The following is a 23,519-nucleotide window of genomic DNA, read 5'->3' on the forward strand; positions in this document are numbered from 1 at the left end:
CCACACCCTCTCCAGCATCTGTTATTTGAAGACTTTGATGATGGCCATTCTGACCGGTGTGAGGTGATACCTCTTTGTAGTTCTGATTTGCATTTCTCTACTGATTAGTGATGATGAGCATCTTTTCATGCGCCTATTGGCCGTCTGTATGTTTTCTTTGGAGAAATGTCTATTTAGGTCTTCTGCCCATTTTTCGATCGGGTTGGTTTTTTGTTACTGAGTTGTATGAGCTGTTTGTATGTTTTGGAAATGAATCCCTTGTCAGTTGCATCGTTTGCAAATATTTTCTCCCAATCCTAGGTTGTCTTTTTGTTTTATGGTTTCCTTTGCTGTGCAAAAGCTTATACGTTTGATTAGGTCCCATTTGTTTATTTTTGCTTTCATTTCTATTGCCTTGGGAGACTGACCTAAGACAACCTTGGTACGATTTGTCAGAGAATGTTTTGCCTGTGTTCTCTTCTAGGAGTTTTATGGTATCATGTCTTATATTTAAGTCTTAATTAAGCCACTTCGAATTTATTTTTGTGCATGGTGAGAGGGTGTTGATTTACAAGCAGCCGTCCAGCTTTCCCAACACCACTTGCTAAAGAGACTGTCTTTTCTCCATTGTATATTCTTGCCCCCTTTGTCGAAGACTCATTGACCGTAGGTGTGATGCTTTTGTTTTCCTAAAGGTTCAAATTGCAAAGCAAGAATTGTTGCTTTTAATTCTTTTTTTTCTGCATTCCTGGAAACTATTTTCGAAGAATGGAGCTCCAGCCTCCATTATTACACTTAGCAGTAGCCTAGACCAACCTACCACACTATTGTGAATTTGCTTTCTGATATCAGGGAACAGTTTCCCATTAGAGCAGATATGAAGAGATTCCTGTGCACTGGGGCTTCCAAGTTAAAGGCAGTGTGCCTTTGAAAAGTTTGCATGAAATGTTCGAAAAGGCTTTGGGATGCTTTCCTCCCGAGTACAGAATTCAACCTTAAACTAGTTAACTTTAGGGGGAAAGGCCTCAAATATCGCTCCTGTCAAATCTTGACTGTCAGCCTCCATCCAGCTGAGCCTCCTCCTGGTCATTTGCAGGCCTAGGAGAGGTTCCCGCATTCAGGGGGGAAGAGGTGGAGTCAGAGTGTTTTTTAATATCATTTTTTTCCCCACCAGCTGTGTTTCAAAGAACTTTAATTCAAAATAATCAATATGCCATTGTGGCATCTTGGGGTGGCCTGCTCTGAGCCCCAGCACCTGCACGCCCTCAGTTTTCCATAGGTGACTTAGAGCTTAGGAAAAAACACCTCTCAGCCCCCCCTCACTGCCCACCCTGTGGAGAGCATGCAGCTCACTGCTGGGGAAATAGACTCTGAGAAGATCAGTGACCTCCCCAAGCCCCCCCCCCCTCCCTTTTCTGTCTGGGAGAATGTGCTGCTTGGCTCTTTTTTACCCAGTTCAAATTAATGGGTTTTTTTTATCTTGTTTTGTGGAGTTTTACTGCAGTATAATTAACATGTTACATTAGTTTCAGGGGTACAACATTGTGATTCGGTATCTGTATATATTGCAAAATGATCACGCCAACAAGTCCACTTAACATGGTTACAAAAAATTTTTTTCTGGTGATGAGAACTATTAAGACGTATTCTCTCAGCAACTTTCAAACATGCAACACAGTATTATTATTAACTATAGCCACCATGCTGTACATTACATCCCCAGGACTGACCCTGTAACTGGAAGTTTGTACCTTTTGACCCCCTTTGCCCATTTCGCCCACCATTCCTACCCCCCATCCCCCCCATTTGGCAACCACTAATCTGTTCTCTATGAGCTTGGTTGGTTGGTTGGTTGGTTTTAGCGATTCCACAGATAAGTGAGATCATATGCTATTTGTCGTTCTCTGACTTATTTTGCTTAGCATAATCCCCTCAAGGTCCACCTCTGTTGTCACAAACAGCGAGATTTCCTGCTATTTGATGGCTGAGTAATATTCCAGTGTGTGTGTGTGTGTGTGTGTGTGTGTGTGTGTGTTGTGTACGTGCCGCATCTTCTGTATCCATTCATCCATCAGTGGACACTTAGGTTATTTCCATATCTTGGCTATTGTAAATAATGCAGTGAACATGGGGGTACAGATGTCTTTGAGTTAGTATTTTTGTTTTCTTCAGATAAATACCCAGAAGTGGAATTGCTGGATCACCTATCCTGGCTGTCATGTAAATAGAATCATACAATGTGTGACTTCTGTATCTGACTTCCTTCACACATTAGTGTTTTTGACATTCGTCGGCATTGTTGCTTCAGTTCTCTGTGTTCGAATCCTCCATCGTGTGGATGTCCCAGTTTACCTATGCACAGCTCCTACTTGAGATTATCTCAGGCCAATTCCTTCTTAGCTCTGGGACTTCAGTTTCCCCAAGTGAATCACCTTGAGGTCCTTTCCACTGGGGTCCAGGGCCCACTTTCCCGGTAGGTAGGTTTCCTGAGCCCCCCAGTCTCGGGCAGCACTGAGGCCCTGGCTTGGGAGCACAGCCCTGTCTGAATCAAGAGTCTGCTGCCCAGGGAGCCTGGCCAGCCTCCCAGCCCAGCCACCCCTCTGACCCCACAGAGTACAAGGCCAGCTATGCCCGGAATCGCTCCATCCGCTCAGTGGCCGTCGAGGGGCACCACGTCGGCCTGGACGACTGGTCCCAGCCCCGCAACCTCACCAAGCGGCACTGGCCAGGCGCCCCTGAGGACCAAGACGACAGGGACGGCGGGGACTTCAGTGGCACCGGGGGCCTTCCGGACTACTCAGCCCCCAACCCCATTAAAGTCACACATCGGTGAGAGTCTAGGGTGGGGGTCGGGGGGGGGGGGGGCTGGACCCTGGCAGGGGTGCCCACATCTCTTGGGCCCCTGCCTGGGCCCCCTCAATGCCCCGAGGGCCCCACGTGACCCCTTCTCTCGAACAGGTGCTACATCCTGGAGAACGACACGGTCCAGTGCGACCTGGACCTGTACAAGTCCCTACAGGCCTGGAAGGACCACAAGCTGCACATTGACCACGAGGTGACAGGAGTCTGGGCTGGGAGGGTTCTCACGACCCCGAGCTCGGCGGGGCCACCAGCCACAGCCGGAGGCAGGGAAGCCAGGCCCAGGGGAGGGAGGCCCCGCAGAATCCTTCACCAGGGCCGGCAGTGTCGGTCCTGGCCTCAGACAGACAGCTCCTGCCGGATTGGGGTGGGGGGAACAGCACAGCCACGTCGTACCCCTTTGTGATCTACAAGATGTTCACACCACACTCAGCCCTTCCAACAGGCCTCGGGGGAGACCTTGAAGTCCCCCATGGGCTCAGCGGGTTCTCGGGCAGGACGAGACAGGAGAATGACCCACAGTTCCTTCAGCAGGTGGAACCAAGGACCGCCCCCCCCCAGCACCCACAGACGCGCACAGTGGCTGGGAGGCCCCGCCAGGCCAGCCCTGCTGACCCAGCCCCCCAGAGGCTCACGGCCTCCTCTCCTGCTCCCTCCCTCAGATCGAGACCCTGCAGAACAAAATTAAGAACCTGAGGGAAGTCCGAGGTCACCTGAAGAAAAAGCGGCCAGAAGAATGTGACTGTCACAAAGTCAGGTGAGGAGGTAGCGGGAAGGCCCCGAGTGCTCTTGCGGGATCACTCTAGAGATGCAGCATCTCCTCCTCTGTGACTCCTTTCATTATTTTTATATCCCTGTCTCCTTGCTTAGGATAGACATAATTAGTAATAATTCCCCGTTGTCAGCCACTGGGCAGAAAGCACCGCCCCTCGGGTACCACCCAGATTCGTGCACTGCTGACAGGCAGGCCCTTGATTGTGGAGCCAGTTCCCGGGAGGGAAAAGTGCCTCTGCTGACTGCCCTTCCGGGAACAGCCCACGTGGCCCAAAGCCCAGGTTACCAGCTCAGGGAACCCCCAGCCCAAGGGTCTGAACTCGCGAGCAGTGCCGTCCAACAGAACCTCTCTGGTGATGGAAGCAGCTGTATCTGTGCTGCCCCGTATGGTAGCCACCAACCAACCACACGTGGCTACTGAGATCTGAACTGCGGCCACTGTAGCTGAGGAACCGAATTGGTAGTTTAATTAAAATGGAAATAGCCACATGTGGTTAGTGGCTACTGTAGTCACTGCTGCCTTTCCAGAAAGGGCTTTTACAAAATATGGGTTCCCCCAGGGCTGGCCCTGAGCAAGCGTGAGGTGGGCGGGGGCCTGGGGGCAACCCGCCTGGAGATGCTGAGGCTAAAGCCACGCAGAGCCAGGCCCAGCCTCCAGACTTGGTTAACTCGCCTCTACCCCGACCTTCTATGTCTGGCTGAGGCCTTCAGCCGGGGGCTCCCAGGTCACGTATGGAGGAGGAGCTGGGCAGGCAGGGGGCTGCCACCCAGGGGATAGTACCTCCCCAGCACCGCCCCAGAAGGAGAAACAGGGATCCCAGAGAAGCGCAGTTCGCAGCCACCCCACGGTGTGGCCTTGGGCACAGTGTCTGAAAGCCAGGCTGGGGGTCTGTTGCAGTTACCACACCCAGCACAAAGGCCGCCTCAAGCACAAAGGCTCCAGCCTGCATCCGTTCAGGTAAGGGCAGCGGCGGCCGGCCCTCCCTTAAGCCAAAACAAACGAGGACAAGCCAAGTCCTGGCCTTTCCCTGGGAGGCGCAGAGGCCCGACTGCCAGATCAACAACGAGCAGGGGTCCGGGCGCCCCTCTGTGGCCAGAGCGGGTTACTGCAGGGCAGGGCGGGACACAGGCCCCAGGGGCGGGTGTGAGCAGGAAGCGCCCTAGCCCTGTGCTGCCGCAGGAGCTCACGTCGGACGGCCCCAGCCCTGCCAAGGACCAGCAGTGCGACCTGGGCAAAGGCCCTTCCCTTTGCGAACCCTCCAGGGCCATGACCCTGGCTCCCTGGGCAGGAAGAGGCTCCAAGGTGGGGTCAGGGGAGGTGTGAGGGGTGCGGCCCTGTGTGCCCCTAGGAAGGGTTTGCAGGAGAAGGACAAGGTGTGGCTGCTGCGGGAGCAGAAGCGCAAGAAGAAACTCCGCAAGCTGCTCAGGCGGCTGCAGAACAACGACACGTGCAGCATGCCCGGCCTCACGTGCTTCACCCACGACAACCAGCACTGGCAGACGGCACCCCTCTGGACGCGTGAGCCAGCCGGGCCCAGGGCAGGGGCGGGGGGGGGGGGGTCCTCCCGGGGGTCCCAGGGACCCAGTGCCCCCCAGCTTGTGAGTGTTTCCTGGACAGACCCTGAGGGTCTTTCAGGAACAGGTCCCCCAGCAACCTCAGGGGTCAAGTGCTCTGGCAGGAAGGGGCTGGCAGCCAGGGCCTCTTCGGCTCAGGGCGTGCTCTCCTCCCTGGCAGTGGGGCCCTTCTGCGCCTGCACCAGCGCCAACAACAACACATACTGGTGCATGAGGACCATCAATGAGACCCACAACTTCCTCTTCTGTGAATTTGCAACCGGCTTCCTGGAGTACTTTGATCTCAACACAGACCCCTACCAGGTACGGACAACACAGGCTGGAGAAATGGGGCCCCTGCCAGGTAGGCCCCCCAGGGAAGTGATAACCGGTTTTTCAAGTCCCACTGAGTCCCTAAGACAGCAGAATTGAGTTGAAGCCACCAGGAAGGCTGGGACTCTGTGTGCCATCTGCCCTTCCTGCGTCCGGGTACAGCCTCTTCCCTCCAACTTACGCACCTGGCACAGTTCCAGCAGGTTTTGTGGGATCTTGGGAAGACGCCTAGAACTTTGGAGGCTCAGGGGTCCTTAGGGTCAGGCCAAACCCTACAGATGACAGGCCGGTAACTAACACTCAGGCAGCCCTTACCCCGCGCTTCCCCTATATTAACCCAACTGAATCCACGCGGGACTGAAGCGGCCACGGAGCCTGGTGACTGGAACGTGCGTGTCCCTCCTGAAACAGATGGTCACAACCCAGCTTCAGCGCTAGAGCTTCTCAGTAGCATGGCCTCGGCATTGCCCGGTCTTCCATGTTTCAAGACAAGTCTGAAAGTAATCTTTTACACGATTTGTAAGTGCAAGCAACTCGATTGTCTTGTTTTGCTCTAATTACCGTACAGGCCACCAGTCTTTCTCCTTTGATAGGTCATCCCTGTATTTTACAAAAGGGGGTGACAGAGCTGGTAGGTTAGTGGGTCACCAGCGGCTCCCAGACCAGGTAAGGACAAGGTCACTCACCCAGCCCTTCACCAGATGGCTGCTTTTCCATCAAGAGGACCTGAGGGGCTGTGAAGGAAGGCTGCTTAAAAATACAGGGCTGGGTTCCAAGCTTCTTTCCAAGCTTGGTAAATTTCCTGACCAGTGGCTCCAGGAGTTCAATGTGACATACACAGAGGCGGTTTTTATTTTGAGATTTCATGCACGTGGGGCTAGAGGCAAAAGGTAGTTCTATTCTAACTGTTCCAAACCCCAGCTCTTGTGGAAGCAGAGGTCACCATCCCTTCACACCTTGTACTCCCCACCTGCCTGAAGTCAGTCCCCCAGATGGTAGAAGGGGGCTGGGTGGGGGAGTCTTCACCTCACTGATAACCTACCTTTTTTCCAACCAGTTGATGAATGCAGTGAACACCCTGGACAGGGACATCCTCAATCAGCTACATGTGCAGCTCATGGAGCTGAGGAGCTGCAAGGGTTACAGGCAGTGTAACCCCCGGACCCGGAACATGGACCTGGGTGAGCAGGTGCCCCAGCGTGGTGCGGGGTGACCACAGGAGGGGACGGAGGAGGTCCTGTCTGAAGAGGGAACCCAGAGTCATCAGGAGTTGGTGAATTCTCACCAGTAGCTATAATATCACCTTGCTAACATTCACCAACCACGTGCTACTTTTAGGATAAGTGCCATCACTTACCCATCACTGTAACCCACCAGGGTGCTAAGTGCTTTACATGCATTAACTGACAGGCCTCTGACAAGCCTCTGAGGTGAATCTGCTTGTCCTCGTTTTATGGATGAGTGACGTGACTGGGTCCAGAGCCCACGCACTTGGTCACACTACCACATCCTCTGGGAAATTTGCCGAGAGCCCACACTCGGGATCTCCCCGCTGCCCTCAGCTTTCTGTCCGCTGTAGCATAGGTGTTCCGTGCCCACATGTGGCTCCCCCGCTATGACCAAGGTCAGTGCTGAATGACTGCAGCAGGAGCCTGAAATCGATAAGAGGCCACGAGAGTGTAGGCGACCTACCAAGAGTCTTAGGGACAGCTCACCTGGTAATTCAGTCCCCTCTGTCTAGGAGCCACTACCAACATCATGGGTTTGTGACAAAAAAAAAAACCTGAAGTGTTTTAAAGAAGAAAAAGAGGAGTTATAAAGTTTGTCCTTGCTTGTGCCACTTTTGCCCTTATTTACCTGTTTCCATGTTGTGCATTTCTCTCTCCTTTAGGACTGAAAGATGGAGGAAGCTATGAACAGTACAGGTATTGCTTTTGCTTTTAAAGCCTGACAATCGCCCCATATGGTGGCCCATCCTGTAGTCTAACCTCGAGGGTGCACGTGTGAGGTTGGGATGCTACCTTTCTCTGGTCTGCCAGGGGCCTAGCTCACCCACCAGCGATAGGTGTCCACTAAGAGACCTTCTCTGTCTAGTTCTTCGGGGGTCACTTTTTCTTTCTTGGTGACGGTTAACACTCTTTCTCCTTTTGACACTCGAAACCTTAGGCAGTTTCAGCGTCGAAAGTGGCCAGAAATGAAGAGACCTTCTTCCAAATCACTGTGAGTTGAGGAACCAGTTTACCAATAGACACCTGGCCTGATCCACTGTGTTTTGCCGAGGCTGTTCTGCATGCGTGCCCTTTCTCACTTATTCCTCTCATCTGTTCCCATAAGAGGGAAAGCAGTCGTGCCAGTCTTTCCCATAAAATAACACACTTGGACATATTTCATGTTCTAGATTATACACTTTGTCTAATACGCCGTTGTTCTCCGCGTCGTCATGTGTGCTTGGTAAGCTCAAGGCCTTCCTGAGAGGCTGAGAACCATGTCAGTCAGCTAAGTGCCAGGCGTCTTGAAGGCTGTGGCTGCAGAGGTGCTACTTGGTCCACCGTGTCAGCGGCAAGGTGGCCTCACTGAATAGTTTCCAAAACATCCGTGCTACGAACTCCAGGGCCAACAGAGGCTGGTAGGGGCCAGGAGGCTGTGGCAACCTGGAGAGGTCACTCTGGTCTGAAGAGAATGGAATGGGATGCAATTTGAATCCTCTGCTTCATCGAGAAAATCCAGAAACGTAGATATGTGTGAGAATTTGTTAATGTTGGCAACTCATCTGACATGAAGTTACCATGCAGGCCAACCAGCCCCCTTGGTGAGCTGCCATTTGCAACCTGTGGCCTATTCATTTCTGTCTTTATATGCATGTAAACCTGTGTGGCTTTAACAGGAAAAATAATGGGCCAGTTAAGCATTTCTTTGGTGCTACCAGAGTGAAAGCACTTGATCTTTACATCTCACTTTCCCCTTAGCCACTATCCTATCTAGATCTTTAAATGACATCTTTGCCAGCCACTGACTGTGTAAGCCAACTGACAATCCAGATGATTAGGTGATAGCAAGCCCTGAGGGATCTAGAAATATTCCTTCTCAGCAGCCACATCCTTGAAGCGAAGCTGACTCAGCTGTAGGACCAATTAAGAAATCCATAAGCAGCGTGGTAAATGAGTTTGCTTTGTTCCACAGGGGACAACTGTGGGAAGGCTGGGAAGGTTAAGAAGCATGAGATGGACCTCCAAAAACAGAGGCATCACCTGTACAATGAAAAACTCTGAATGACTTCCAGCAGACCTATGATGTTAGCCAAGAAGCCTGAGACACACAGAATTCGCTTTCAGTCAACGTGGCAGATTCTGGAAGAGAAGCATCCAGGAGCAGTGAGACTTCTGGGAGTCCATTTTTGCCCCTGCTTTTGCTATGGATTATACCTCACCAGCTGCACAAAATGCATTTTCATATCAAAAGGTCACCACTAACCCTCTCTGAGAGGCTCACAAGGGAAGAACAACAGAGAGGTTTTCTTGGAAATTTTCCCCAAGGGTGAAAGTCACTGGAATTTTTTTTAAAGCACAGGGTAAGAACCACCCTGTTTTAAATCCTCTTATTCTTTTGGCCCTTCACAAAGAAGGAACTAGGAAGCAGGACAGAGGCAGGAAATGGGTGACCGAGTTTCACAATGAGTCAACAGCACAAAAGTCATAAATTTATACTTCACACTAGAACCCTGGCTGCCTCTGAAGAAACTGACTTCACTGTATATATGTGACTATTTACACGTAACCAGCTCGGGAACTTTTAGGGGGATTTGACTAATAAGAAAGCCCGGTTTTCAAGAGCGGTGGTGTCAATAAACGCTGTGGCCCGTGTAAAAGAAAAGCCCGTGCAGTTGCAGACGTTCCTCTTCCTGACCAGATGCCATTTCTCCCAGGATTCCTTTGTTATCTGTCCCAGAACTGATGTTTTTTAAAGTCCTGCAAAGACATGAAGTTGATGTATGTCCCAAGTTTTAATAAAACTGTATTTGTAAAGAAATTTTGTAGTCTAAGTATTGTCAAACAACGTTGAAAACCCCAGCCAGTGACCAGCAGGTGGTGTGAGGGAACCTTTGACATTTTCTAAAAGGCCATTCTTAGGAGTCTTTTGGGTGTGTTTGGTTTTTTTTTTAGTTAAAAAGCATTCAAGATACCACCAGTCAACACCTTTTTGGAAGGAGACACCATGGGTTTAGATGGTTTTTTAAAAGGGAATACATGGTTATAAATTGACTAGAATTTACCATACTTCAGGGACCTCAAAGGTAAGTCTCATATCACACCAGCTTTAGAACCCCGCTTTTTAAAAGTATTAACCGACTGCAAAGCAACTCACCTTATCCAGCCCTGCGTCGTATACCGGGTAGTCCAACGGGTAAAGGTAGCTGTCGGAACGCTAGACTGGGAGGAGGAGGAACTTCGGCCATCACCTGGCCCAGCACGTTTCTCCCTATCACACGAGCCCTAAGCGCTTACCTCGTGTAAGAACAGGGCCATGCTTTCCAGGTTTCTTTTAGCCTCACAGAAACTGCTACTGTTATCTGAAATAGGATTCCTTAGCCTTATCTCTTACCCTTTATCCAATCGGGATTTAAAAAAAAAAAAAAAAAAGTGGCACACTCTCAGCCTTCAATTTTAAATAGAAACCTTTATTTACAATGACGTCCAAAATGATCAACAAAGGAGTCACAGCTTACCACTCAACCATAAGTTAGCCCATGTGGTTTGGATTCTTTGCAGTGTGGTTTATATTTTTTAAGAACAACATTTAATGTAAAATTGAAAGTGAATTCCTTCTCAACACTGTAAGTCAATTCCTGAGAATTTAAATATTGCTCAGAATGACGTGTCCATCTTCTGCAAAATTCCAAATATTGGAACGAGAGAAAGAAAGAGAAGGAAGGAGAACGAGAACAGCCTGCTCACGATGAAACGGTCTGCCTCAGGGCCACGTGACAGCCCCTGCTCCTCTGCAGCAGGGGAGAGTTCACCTACCCAAGAGGTTTTACTCCTATGAGCTTCCCACTTGTGAACAAATGCACGGATTCTGCAAATAAAAAGGGAACTGGACAGGCATATGGGTAGCTGGCAATCCATTCTGTTTACTTTCCAGCTGCATCTGTCTATGGATCGAGGAATTTATAGGACAGCGAGCCAGCTCTGTTCTGTAGTACCCCGCCCCTATACATCCCCAACTCACCTTAGATATTAAATACTGACTAAGCAGTCCTATTGATTGATATTTACACCTTTCCATCAAGATGCACAGTTTAGAAAAGTGGCATCATAATATGAACATTAACAATGGATTTCTATTTGTTTTTTTAAAGGAAGAAACGTATCTCCTTTATATCATTTTGATCTTTATAAAATATATATATATTTATATTTATATATCTTTGGATTCAGCAAAAAAAGTAGGTACTGGAAATATCTCACATTCTAAAAGCAGATGAAAACATTACTTACACTGTTCACCCAACAGATACTAAGGTTTAAAAAAGTGGTGGGGGTGAGGGGAGGAGGAGTGAGGAGAGGTAGGCAGAGGAGTACAAAGAGAATTATCCGAAAAAGATAAAACGGGAATAAAGGTAAAAACAACAAATTATCTCAAAGACCGCATCTATTAAAAGGAAACAGAATCTCAATTTGCACCAATAAAATGAACAAGTAGAAAATATAAAAACTTACAATAAACTTCATTTTTCTTCCATATAAAAAGGGGGTGCTGCCTTCCACTTAGCCTGGAGTCAGGACTGATTGAGGAAAAGAATCACAAAACTTTTTGTTTTTAATTAAAAGTCAAGAAAGGGTAAGAGCACCATTCTCTTTCTCCCACACACGTGTGACTTCCACAAGAAGGGTTCAGATACAACTGTGTCTAAAAAGACAGAGACTCTTATTCAGCTCTGCCTCCGTCTCCAGACCAGAGGATGTGTTATCTAAAAAGTACAGGCCACTCAGATGGAAGCTGATGGATTTATAATCTTAGATTTGTTTTTAACCAGGTGGGGGGAGTGTGAAACTCAACTCCACTCTAGTGGTGGTTCTGGAAACACAGGTTTCACTTACTCATAGGTCAAAGAAATTAAATGATCTCACCTTCAGAGACACCTACAAATATTGGCTAAACGTGTGAAAAAATTTTAACTGGCTCTCAGTTATTGCTAGGAAACGACACCAAGGCTGACAGACATTTGAAATTCACAGCTAGTCCAAAAACCCAATTTCATTCAACTGTTTGAACCTGATAAAGTAAACCAGGTAAAGGGAATTAAACTTGACTTTCTTCCCTATTCCCAACCGACAAGTGGCAGCAGCAGAAAGGGGCGGCGGCAGAGCAGGGAGGGAATGCAAAGGCGCCCAGTCAGACCTCGGCTCTGAATCGCATGAAACTGGCTGCTATGGAGACTGAACTCCTTAGGAAATAACCATGATGCTACTCCTCCAATTCTCGTGGGAAAACATCACAGTAGTGGAAGGACAAGACAAGCTGAGCAGACACCAGGAACCACACACTGAGGATTCTATGCCTGAGATCTCAATGTGGGACTCAGGTCCTAGCAACCAAAACCTTAGAGCACTCCTAAAATGGATGAGAAGACAACGTATTCACTTTCTCAAAAACAATACCATGAACTGCCATTTAATTTATGGACTGCTTAAAATCCAAGATTCTTCTTTGAAATCAAATTGCTTGATCTTTTAAAATCCTTGATATCTGGTTGTTTTTTTTTAAAGTTTATTTCCCCGTATCTATTCTCTCCCCCGAAATGAACAAAGTGCTTAGTTCTGGTAGAGAAATTTTTTTAAAAAATTTAAATGTCTACATCTAAATGATCTCTTTAAAAAGCATTGAGATTAAGAGACTGAAAACAAGCGAGGCATCTCAGGCTGGGGGCAAGGAAAAGCTGTTGGCCACTGCCCCATCCCCCAGGCCACAAAATTCAGGGGATGACTTCTGTTGGTAACCTCACCATGCTGAACTTACTGAAATCAACGTTAAATATTTAGTTTCACAAACTCTGTAAAAATGAGTTGTTGTGACCTACAAAAAAAAGGTATATACATATTTTACATAATACAATATCTTAAAGGTCATATTTACAAAAGAAATTCTATTCACAGAAACACTGCGAAATTCTGATTCAGAATGCAGTACCTGGCCTTGGGTTTTCTGCAGTTTATTTTCAAAAAGCATTATTGCTCTACCATATAGGCAAAGGGTGAAACCAGTACTTTCAACAACAACAACAAAAATCATAGTTCCTGTCCGACAGATTAGTTTAGACAAAAACTAGGTATGTGGTTCACCGTTCCTCAAGACCTCGAGAATATTGCATTTATCCATGACTTTTTAAATAAAGTGCGCTCCGCGGCACGTTAGCATATGAAAAATTGCCACTGACTGCTGCAATTAAATACTGTCATCTACTCTCCCTTCTGCGATGCCACCTGACACCAAGGACAATTCCTGGAGGTGAAGTATTACAGGACATTAGGGGCAGATAAAAATGCTATTTAGGAAAAAGCCTAGGACAACCAAGAGTAGGGTCAGAGCAACTCAACACTATCCTTAAGGGAGAACTTGGAAATGCCCACTCCCGGGACAGAACCTGAGAGTGACAAAAACACTCGAGGTTGGGACCATGCTCTTCACCCAATACAGCAACTATCAAGAAACCGGATGTTCTAATCTCTTGATTTCTCCAATGTTCTCTGGCCCACCTACATTTTTTCCAAAGACTTTGGATAGCCAAGCAGAAAAAAGTTTCTGACACCGGACAGTTCTGTGATCAGTAACACTCCGTACCTCCAGAATCACTTCCTGAAAAGGCAGAACGCCAAACGTATTTGTTTTAAACACCATGATACATAGGAGGGAAAAATAACAGGTAGATATCACGCTTCAGCTTAAAATCCAGTCCTGCCTGCTCAAATGACATCACTTGAAATACCCTTGATGGGGATCAAAGCTGGTCCTTTCTTCAAAGCTGGGTGCCTAGACAATGATTCTTTACTCCCAATAATCCTAGTGCAGTGTCATTTGTACAGTGATTTCCTTGGAGGTCCTGGTGTAGAGATGTCAGCAATATTTCTGTTGGCAACCAGAAGTAACATGAGTAAAACACACACTTTGCCCAACAGAAAAGAATCCATTATGTCTACACTGATGGCTTGCAACATGGCTCTGGCTGACTGATTCAGTTCTTAGGTCCCAGATTTCTGAAAGTATCAGCTGGCCCAATGCCTTCAAACCAAAAGTTTTTTCAATTATTACATATATTTTTAAGTTATACATCCAAGTTTAAAATCTACCTAGGACCTTTAACATTACAGTTGAGGCTTTGGTTCTCTCCAGAGAACAGGAAAAATTTTTTGAGAACGGTAAGGAACAGATCCCCCCCACCCCGTACCTGATCAGGACCCATCGGCATGCCAGTCATGGGCATGGAGTTCATGTTCATCTGTCCCATGGGACCACTGCTGCCATTCATGTGCACCATACTATACGCTGCAGGATTCCCCTGGTGAGCAAACTGCTGCTGGGAAAAAGAGCTGTAAAGAAAGTGGGAAATTACCTCCCGGGTCATTTTCATAACAGGACATGCACACAGAGACTACCGCAATTTTGTCAATGTCGCTGTACTCAAGCAGAGAACATGGGCAAGAAAACTCTGACAGCCTGCCTTCTATCTTTCACAGCTCTCTGTACTCACTACCCTCGTGGAGATGAGCGCAGCAGAAAGGCTTCTCAAAACAGATGAGCCAAATCACACACTCTCTAACGTAAGCCTAGGACCTTTGCGCTCCCCACCCAAACAAGCTTGGCTGAGAAACACAGAGACTAATTCCCTGAACTTCTGGCACTAGAATGTGGCCGACTTTTATGAAGTCCCTATTCTGGGAATTCCCCAGCAGTCCAGTAGTTAAGACTCTGCAATTTCACTGCCGAGGGCTTGGGTTCAATCCCTGGTCGGGGAACTGAGATCCCGCAAGCCAAGCAGCCCAGCCAAAAAAAAAAAAAAATTCCCTGTTCTTCACCTGTTCCTGGTCAGGGTTCCTGACGGCCAGCCCTTCATTTCCGAGGACGGATACATGGGTGCGGTCTGAGGGTGCTGCATCATGGGATTCTGGGAGGGACCCATTCTTGATGATACCATCGCACTGGGAGGACTAGGCACTCGACCAAAGGCTGGATCTGGCTGCTGTCCCATCCCTTTAAAAAAGAAAGAAGAAGAGAAAGAAATTACAATGCTCAAATGCTACCTCCTTAGAATATCAGCTTTCTATAGTAACTTGAGGTTCTTTTTTAAAGGTGGGGGAATGTGCTAAGTATAAGGTATAAAGATGCTGCCTGCCAGTAATTCTTGCTTCTCACCAAGGTGACAACTAGAGCCGGGCTTACTACAGAGATGCACGCTGTGTGGATCCCCCGAAGGGCAGTTACTTCAGTGAGCTTTCTGGATAAAAAGGACACCATATCACGCTGCTCCTCACTCCATCCCCCTTTAGAGGGCAAAGAGCTGTGTCCCCAGCTGACAGGGACGCATCCTCAAATGTCATCTCTGCAACAGATACCTCTAGCCCCACTCCCACCATGTTCCTGGAACCTCACAAAGGTATGACTGTAATTAATATGTCCAAGCCGCCAAGAAAAGGAACTCAAAAAGCCCACACAGTGCATTGCTCTCACTGTTCGGAGATGACAGAGTTCTACTAGGCTGGGATGTACTGGGCGGGACCTGGTAAGTCTTTCTTCCAAATTAAGATGTGGGGAACTGTAAAAACAAGACCTGGTGGGAAAAAACCTGAACTATGATAGATCATCTACCTCAGTGACAATCATCTGTGCACTGCAGTAGACATTTTTGTTCTGTTATTTCTTAATTAATTTTGTTTCTCTTGTGAAATAAAAGAGAGTGAATAGCATTTGCTTTTAACACACAACAGCCCTAGTGACTCTTACATCCGTAGGAATGTTACTCTGAGGAAGACATTATCATCCCTGACAAATTTACCATAATTTGGTGGATATGCAAACTGCTGGGGTGGAGCCTGTGGCATGGCAGGCCCTGCCAGCACTCCGTCCATGCTGGGGGACGCGGTCACGTTAGGGGGTGGACTGAAGGCCTGGGTGTGCTGCTGCTGCTGCATCATCATCGCCACCCTCTGCTGGCGGAAGTGATGACTCAGCAGCTCTCTGCTGCGCTGGGCGGCCATCTGGGCGCTAAGGAAACCCTGCTAACACCCAAGAAAGAACGCGATTACACACATGTGGCAAGAGCTGGCCAATTTCATACACACAGTGCCCCCATGACACATGAGGTATCAGAGAGAAAAAACACCCAATGCCTTTCTATATGGTTACAAAAAAGGAAACGCACAATTCTCATTATGGTAAAGGCTTTCTGGCTTGGTGTGGGCATGAGCGTTGGGGGAGAACAGGGACCTGGAAATTACTGGGGGATAGGGGACGAAAGCAGAAAAGTCATCGGGCTTTGACATAGTTAGAAAACATTCCTCAAAGTGAGAGAACATTTAGGAGTAGAATTTGAGGACAAACTTCAAAAACTATGAAATAAAACAGCAAGAAGAAAAGGGGCAGGAATGAGACTATGTTTGGGGGAGAAACAAAAAGAGAAGCCAAAAACAAAGCAAAGGGATGGGGTTATACTCAGAGAAGCAGGAATCCACCCCAGAAGCTCTTGTAGTCTCTCTAAACCTTCTGACAGAAGAGGTGAAGGGTAAGGAGGTGACGGGACCAAAGCACTGAACAAGGAAGCTGACCTGTTGATTTGCCAGCTGGGAGAGATCATCACCCAGGATAAAAAGCAAACATTTATCCTCTTTTTGGAAAGCATCCTAGCTCAGCTTATACAGGAGATCTGACTATCAAGAAAATATATAGGTATCGGTACTTCCGAGTAGGTCTAACAGCAAAAACTAGGCATTTCAGAATTGCTGTTGTTTAACAGTATTTCAAACCACAGTAGGGATTTTCGTGTAGTCATCTGCCTTGTGCACACTAAGGAAATGCCTTAATATAGTGTCCACCATGCGCTGGGGGCAGACAGAACTTTAACAGCATTCCTCCCACTAGGGGAAATCAGGTCATCTCAGAGGCTGTCACCGAGAGTGGGGTTATAAATTATTTATTTTCTTCTTTTTATACTTCTTATAATTTCAAATTCTACGCAGTGAGCATGTGGTTTCACAATCCAGGAACAGAAAAAAGTTTAGAGATTTGTTATTTTCAATTCCTGAAAGGTAAATGGTAGCTGTTTTCACAACACAGCAACTGATCACAAAGGGAATTAATTTTTTTATTAATTTTTATTGGAGTACAGTTGCTTTACAATGTTGTGTTAAGTTTCTACTGTGCAGCAAAGTGAATCAGCGATATGTATACATATATCCCCTCTTTTTTGGATTTCCTTCCCATTTAGGTCACCACAGAGCACTGAGCAAAGCTCCCTGAGCTATACAGCAGGTTCTCATTAGTTATCTTTTTTATACACAGTATCAATAGTGTATATATGTCAATCCCAGTCTCCCAATTCATCCCACCCCACCCCCGGGGATCTAACTTTAAAAACATGAATCAGTGGTTTTTAATAAAAGAACCTCTCTTCCTCTGATTCTTCCTAGTTACCAGTAGGAGAGACAAAGGGAAGAAAAAGTGTGATGGGACCATGGGATGGGTTGTTACACAAGAAATTTGGGATTATGTACTGCCTTTGTTTAATAAACATTCACTGAGAGTCAAGCATGGGCCAAGCCCTGTGCGGGGCATTCAGCCCTGAACACGGAGAGACTTATTCTCACCTGGGAGTTGACCTGAGGCTGCATCGTGGGCCTCATCACTGCAGCCCCACCAGCAGTGGGGTTTTCCATTTTCATTTCAAGTGCCTGACGGCTCTGATTCAAAAACTGGGGAGAGACAGGGTGGTTAGAATGCAAGTGGAGCACGTTAATGAGCCCAAACAGCTGTCCACACCCTTGGCACCACCCAGCGAGGTCATGAAGACACCTCTAAACCCATTAACCGGGCCAAGTCATGGCTAAGCTGAAGCAGCACACTTTCACATTTCAAAAAGGTTGGTGCTGGAAAGCCCTTGGCTGGCATGTGAGGCCTTCATGTTCAGCAACAGGAGGAAAAGTGAAAGTGCAATTCTGCAGCTTAAAGAATGTCTTCAACAGGAACTCAAAGAATTTATAAAGTCAGATTTTCTCTGGGATTACTTAGGCTATTGGGGAAATAGCTTTAATTTAATCAAAGGTTAACACTGGAAAAAACTACTTCTGCTACCTTTTCCTGGGTAACTTTTAGTGGAAAGAAATGGTAAAAAATGATACCATGAACGCATTAACACAGCTTTCCTGAGTACCTACGCTTTTAGGAACATTAATACACTGGAAGGGTCTCCAGCTCACTGGATTCTCAATTCACTCATCTGCTTATGTGGTTCGATCCCCCCACATTTAAGAACTCAGTGCACTCAAGATACAAAATAAATTTTTTTAAAATAAATTTTTTAAAATGTGTTACAAAGGAAACGGAAAAAAAATATTAAAAGAGCTCAAGTTGTATAACACATCTAGAAAGCAGAGGTTCCTTACTCAAAAGGTTCCTTACTCAGAGGTTTCTGCTCAAATCAATAAGGTTTCAACATCTGGCTATTAACATTAAGGACTCTTAATAATAGAAATTATCTACCTCTAAGACTACAAAGCCATCAGGAAACCTCTTCTCCCCCAAGAGCAATCCTCTCGGACATTGTTTATTTTTCTACCTGTACAATAGAATATTCTTATAGAAAGGTATCCAACTCTAGTACAACGACTCCCTAGCAAGGAACCATCCATACAAGTAAAATGTTAACAGAAATGAAAACGAAAGGAATTTCTTTGGTTGATGAGGGATAGAGAGCCAGTGGCAAGAGCCCTGAAAGAACACAGTCCAAAAACAAATGAAAGAGGAGGAGGCCAAAGGGAAAGCTGCTTCGGGCGTGTGGCTGTTACCTGCTGGCCCTGCAGCCTCTGCTGAAGCTGCATTCTAAGTTGCTTGGGAGTGTTTGTCCGGGGTCTCACGATGTTGGCCCGAGGGTGCATTCCTTGGAGAGGAAAACCTCCTTGCTGGTTCATCTGATTCATCATCGAGTTAAAAGGTGGTGATTGTCCCGGAAGATTAAAGGCTCCTTGCATTGGAGGCCCCTGCGTCGGGTACGTCTGCCCATATAATGCTGCCTTCTGCTCCATCATTACTGCCACTTCTTGGCCTTGGAAAGCATCCTGTTTGGACTCCAAAGCTTGTCCCTAAACATCAAACACATAAATGAACAGTAAAGTACATGCAGGAAACCAACAGAAATACAATGCTCTAAAGAAGGTGAAAAATATAAGTCAATATATGTGAACGATGACGTTGCAGAATTCCAAAAGCGAAATCAAATTTATTGTCTAAAATTCCATGAGACCAGACACCAAACCATCTTTTAATAGCTGTGCCCTAGTGCTTACGGAGCACAGGGTCTCACGCAGGGAGACACTCAAACATTTTCTGAGCCAAATATCCACGATGTATTGAGTACCTGGAGAAATACTATTTGTTCCAGACAAGATTTCTGTACCAACATTGACCTCCCATGCCAAGTGTAAAATAAATCAATGAAAATCACTGTGATCAATGAATTCTCATGTAATCTGCACAAGAATACTTTTGAAGGTGGCAAGAGGCGAGTTTAGTAGAGACAGGTAAATCAACAACAGCCCATGTCCCCTGAGGTGTATTCACCACGTGAACAAAACCTAAAGGTGGGGTGCTTCCCTGGTGGCGCGCAGTGGTTAAGAATCCGCCTGCCAATGCAGGGCACGTGGGTTCAAGCCCTGGTCCAGGAAGATCCCAGATGCCACAGAGCAACTAAGCCCGTGCGCTACAACTACTGAGCCTGCGCTCTAGAGCCCATGCTCTGCAATGATAGAAGCCACCGCAATGAGAAGCCCGCGTGCCTCAACGAAGAGTAGCCCCCACTTACTGCCAACTAAAGAAAGCCCGTGCACAGCAACGAAGACCCAATGCAGCCAAAACTAAATAAATAAATAAATAAATAGCCTAAAGGTGGTCAGTCATCCACTATTTGTACGTGAGAAGGAGAAAGAAGCCTATTAACTCACCAAGTATTTATTAAGTGTGTTACATGCCAGGTATCACTTCTCTATGTGCTAACGATGCATACAAAGTAATGTCCAGCAGAAAAAGAAGTAAAAATAAACACTCTGAAGGAGGGGAGAGCCTGCCATGTTCAGACAAGAAGAGCCAGGCAGGTGCTGCATCCCCTGTAACTCCTCATCCTCGGGCACAGGATGCCAAGTGTGCAGTTGACACCTTCACCAAGTCTCGTCCTAAAGCACACCTCACCCCGCGGTGACCGTGACACCATTCTCTATTTTCTCCCCCATCTCGGGCCTTTCCTTGGAGGAATGTTAAGAGTTCATCCGCCCTAGGCCCTCTTCTTTCCTCTCGCTACCTTTTCTACTCGGTCTCCTCAGCCACTGGTGACAACTGCCAAGTTTCTTTCTCCAGCTCCAATGCCTCGGACTCTTAACTGTGCTCATACAGGCGCCCACTCAACATCTTTACCTGGACGTCTTGGGCATCTCAAACTTAACATGTAGAGAACAGAAGGCGTGATTATCAACAGTCCCTCCCACAAAAAAAAAAACCCCGATTCTTCTCCAATCTTCCCTACATCACAATAGATGGCAACACCATTCACCCAGAGCTAAACGCCAGCAACTCCGATTCCTCAGTCTCCCTTCCCAACTGTGTGAGTGCATATGTGTGCAGACAGGGCGCAAGTCCTGTCAGCTTTTCCTCCGTGACACGTCGCATAGCCTTCCCTTCTTTTCATTCTGTTGCCATGACCCTTCCCAAGACATCTCCCTGCCATCTGTGCGTCTACTCTGTGCCATAATACCAATTCCCTACTCCAGACAGCAATCTGAGATTTCTGTTTATAAAGTAATCAGACCATAATATACTCTTTCTTGCTAACCCTGATAAAATGACAGCAAAAAATTAAAAGGTAGTATTTATCCAAAAAAAAAAGAGAATATTGAAGGCAACAAGATAAAAAATTTCAACAGGCATCTGGAAGACAGAAAGTGTAGGGAGGAGTAAGCAACTCAACACAGCAGAGAAATTGAGACCCATGTGCCTGCAGAGAAAACCCACCTGAGGACTGAGTCAATGTCTCGCATGGAGCCAAGGCAGCACTCCACTGGGGACAGCAGAAGGTCAGGGAGGGCGCCCAGACAGGGGGCTAGTTAGGAGGCTGAGTACAGACCAGGGGGAGCCCTCAGCCATCAGACTGCAATACGACTCAATGGCAACACTGGATGCCAGAAAACTATGGAACTACTCTTTCAAAATTCTAAGAAGAAATTACTTTCAACTTAGAATTTAATACACAGCAGCCAGAGGTGCAGTGGGGTGGAATAAAGACATTTTCAAACACAGAAGGACCCAAAAATTGCAGGGACAGAGAAGTTAACAGAAATTTTGTTTCAGCAAACAAAGGAGTAAATCAAGAAAGAAAATGACTTGAGATTCAAGAAAATGAGGATCCAACACAGGAGAAGAGTGACAATTATTAATTTCTAGAGCAGGCTCAAAAGGGCAGAGTTAAACAGAGGGACATGGAACTATAACAGGGAGAGAAAGAACTGAGGAATTATCTAATGTGTCTGACCACGTGAAGAAGAAGAAAAAAGTAAGAGAAACTTTTAGCAGTAAGTATGTAGAAAACAAAGCAAATAAAAAGACAAGGCAATTAACTCAAACAAACAAACCCAAAACAAAAGCCTACGTAACTACACCTGGCTCAGCAATGAGCCAAAATGATGCACATATGGGGTACCTATTTATTTAAAAACAAGGGACATAGTCACCTTGAGGGGAGAGACTGCATGTGCCCACGCGTATGTAGAGGGTATGGGTGTGAGGGTGCGTACTAGAGGAAGGCGGTATAAATACGGATCCATAATTTCTTACCTAAAATTCCAAAAAATTTTTAATTCTTTAAAAAAGACTTAACAATTTTTCATTAGTGCCAAATGTATTTAACAGCAAAACCTGGCCTGAACTTGTACGAAGCAACACATAATCTCTATAATATCCCACTTAGTGTGATTATGTACTTTGCTGTAGAAGTATTAGCATGTTTGATCACAGGCTATTGCCCAAAAATTACAGTATTGCTCGAAACTCTATCAGGAGTATGTTGTAATATATGGTCCCATGCACAATTTCACTCTTCTAAGATCCAAAAATTCCTCAATTCCAAAGCATACCTGATGTCAAGGTTCTCAGATAAGGGACTACGAACGCGTAGTCAACTATCATATCTGGAAATCGATATAGACTGAAGTTGATAAAGAAATAGCCGCATAGTCATATTTCTTAGAAATATTACCAAAATAAAGAGGTGAGTTTCACCATCTCCCAGTGGGGCAAAGGAACTGTGGTTCTTCAGTAAGCATATTTTCCTATCATTTTATTTTTAAATTAAAAATGGATTACTTTGCTGAAAAATAAAAATTAATTACAACAAAAAAGGAAAAGTGGTCTCATCCTTACGCTGCTTACAATCCTTCCATGGCTTCCCAATACACAGAAAAAGTCCAAACTCTTAAGACGGCTCTGTAGAACCTAGCCTCCATGTACCTCCCCCAACGTCATCTCACACGGCTCCCTCTCTGTTCTCACCAGCCTCAGCCACTTCCTAGAACCCGCAAGCTCTTTCCTGCCCAAGCAACTTTGAGTTAGCTGTACCTCTTCTGGATTGTTCTTTCCCTAGGCTGTTTGCCTAGCTAGCTCTTTCTCATCCTTTAGGTGTCAGCTTACATGTCATCTCTCCAGAAAAACCTTTCCTGACTATTCAAGTCAGTCCCCACTTATTCTTTATCTCATAATCCTGGTTTTGAAAACACAAACATTTTTAAACTAAAGAACAAAACTATAAACAAGCCCCCACGAAAAAGAAACTGGATGGACTTCCATGGTGGCACAGTGGTAAAGAATCCACCTGCCAATGCAGGGGACATGGGCTCAAGCCCTGGTCCAGGAAGATCCCACATGCCGTGGAGCAACTAAGCCCATGCACCGCAACTACTGAGCCTGCGCTCTAGAGCCCGCGAGCCACAACTACAGAGCCCGCATGCCACAACTACTGAAGCCCTTACGCCTAGAGCCCGTGCTCCGCAACAAGACAAACCACCTCAATGAGAGGCCCGCACACCGCAATGAAGAGTAGCCCCCACTCGCCGCAACCAGAGAAAGCCTGCATGCAGCAATGAGGACCCAATGCACCCAAAAATAAATAAATTTATAAAAAAAAAAGAAACTGGGCAAACTATTTACAATATAGACAGGTTAACAGTCATCCTGCAAACATGCATTTTTAGAGAATTTTTTTTTTTTTTTTTTTGCGTTACGCGGGCCTCTCACTGTTGTGGCCTCTCCCGTTGCGGAGCACAGGCTCCAGACGCACAAGCTCAGCGGCCATGGCTCACGGGCACAGTCACTCCGCGGCATGTGGGATCTTCCCGGACCGGGGCACGAACCCGTGTCCCCTGCATTGGCAGGTGGAATCTCAACCACTGCGCCACCAGGGAAGCCCTAGAGAAAATTTTTGACATCCCACCCTATCCTAAGAAAAGGTCCCTGTATTTAAAGGTCTCAGAGCATCATATGCCTCTCCTCGTAACCTCTCCTTCACCATGTCTACTTCTGTGTGGTTCCCTGCCTGAGTTCTGGGAGCAGGAAACAGGTTATTCACTATTGCTCCTCAGTCTCTAAGGAAAGACTGATTGGCATATAGAAGACAAATATTTGTTAAATGAAGTAATCAACAATCAGTAACTAAAGCATCGCTACAGATCAACAAAATAAAAACCCCATCAGAACTATTAAACTATTAAACACATCTC

General features: G+C 46.6%; 2 protein-coding genes across 10 annotated transcripts in view; one reads left to right on the top strand and one right to left on the bottom strand.

Moving 5' to 3' along the window:
* SULF2 (sulfatase 2) overlaps positions 1-10,165 on the top strand; it is a 138,744-nt gene extending 128,579 nt beyond the window's left edge. For 4 of the 5 annotated variants that reach the window (XM_029221366.1, XM_029221368.1, XM_029221367.1 and 1 more), the window contains 10 exons: positions 2,592-2,808; positions 2,938-3,034; positions 3,501-3,595; positions 4,511-4,570; positions 4,962-5,131; positions 5,348-5,490; positions 6,557-6,680; positions 7,391-7,424; positions 7,666-7,719; positions 8,680-9,628. In XM_029221366.1, coding sequence (XP_029077199.1) covers positions 2,592-2,808; positions 2,938-3,034; positions 3,501-3,595; positions 4,511-4,570; positions 4,962-5,131; positions 5,348-5,490; positions 6,557-6,680; positions 7,391-7,424; positions 7,666-7,719; positions 8,680-8,710 — 1,025 coding nt within the window. In that variant the 3' untranslated portion in view covers positions 8,711-9,628. Of the gene's footprint in view, positions 1-2,591; positions 2,809-2,937; positions 3,035-3,500; positions 3,596-4,510; positions 4,571-4,961; positions 5,132-5,347; positions 5,491-6,556; positions 6,681-7,390; positions 7,425-7,665; positions 7,720-8,679 lie in introns of all 5 variants that reach the window. The other variant, XM_029221369.1, reaches the window with a different exon arrangement.
* Positions 10,166-10,263: 98 nt separating this feature from the next.
* The window catches only part of NCOA3 (nuclear receptor coactivator 3), a 118,454-nt gene continuing 105,198 nt past the window's right edge, over positions 10,264-23,519 (bottom strand). For 4 of the 5 annotated variants that reach the window (XM_029221364.1, XM_029221360.1, XM_029221361.1 and 1 more), the window contains 6 exons: positions 18,552-18,845; positions 17,355-17,459; positions 15,548-15,770; positions 14,571-14,745; positions 13,943-14,084; positions 10,264-13,623 (listed from right to left, as the gene is read on the bottom strand). In XM_029221364.1, coding sequence (XP_029077197.1) covers positions 13,612-13,623; positions 13,943-14,084; positions 14,571-14,745; positions 15,548-15,770; positions 17,355-17,459; positions 18,552-18,845 — 951 coding nt within the window. In that variant the 3' untranslated portion in view covers positions 10,264-13,611. The remainder of the gene's footprint in view (positions 13,624-13,942; positions 14,085-14,570; positions 14,746-15,547; positions 15,771-17,354; positions 17,460-18,551; positions 18,846-23,519) is intronic. The other variant, XM_029221365.1, reaches the window with a different exon arrangement.

Source organism: Monodon monoceros, unplaced genomic scaffold (assembly GCF_005190385.1).
Source record: "Monodon monoceros isolate NGI ecotype Baffin Bay Population unplaced genomic scaffold, NGI_Narwhal_1 Super_Scaffold_13, whole genome shotgun sequence".
In the NCBI taxonomy this organism is placed as follows: Eukaryota; Metazoa; Chordata; class Mammalia; order Artiodactyla; family Monodontidae; genus Monodon; species Monodon monoceros.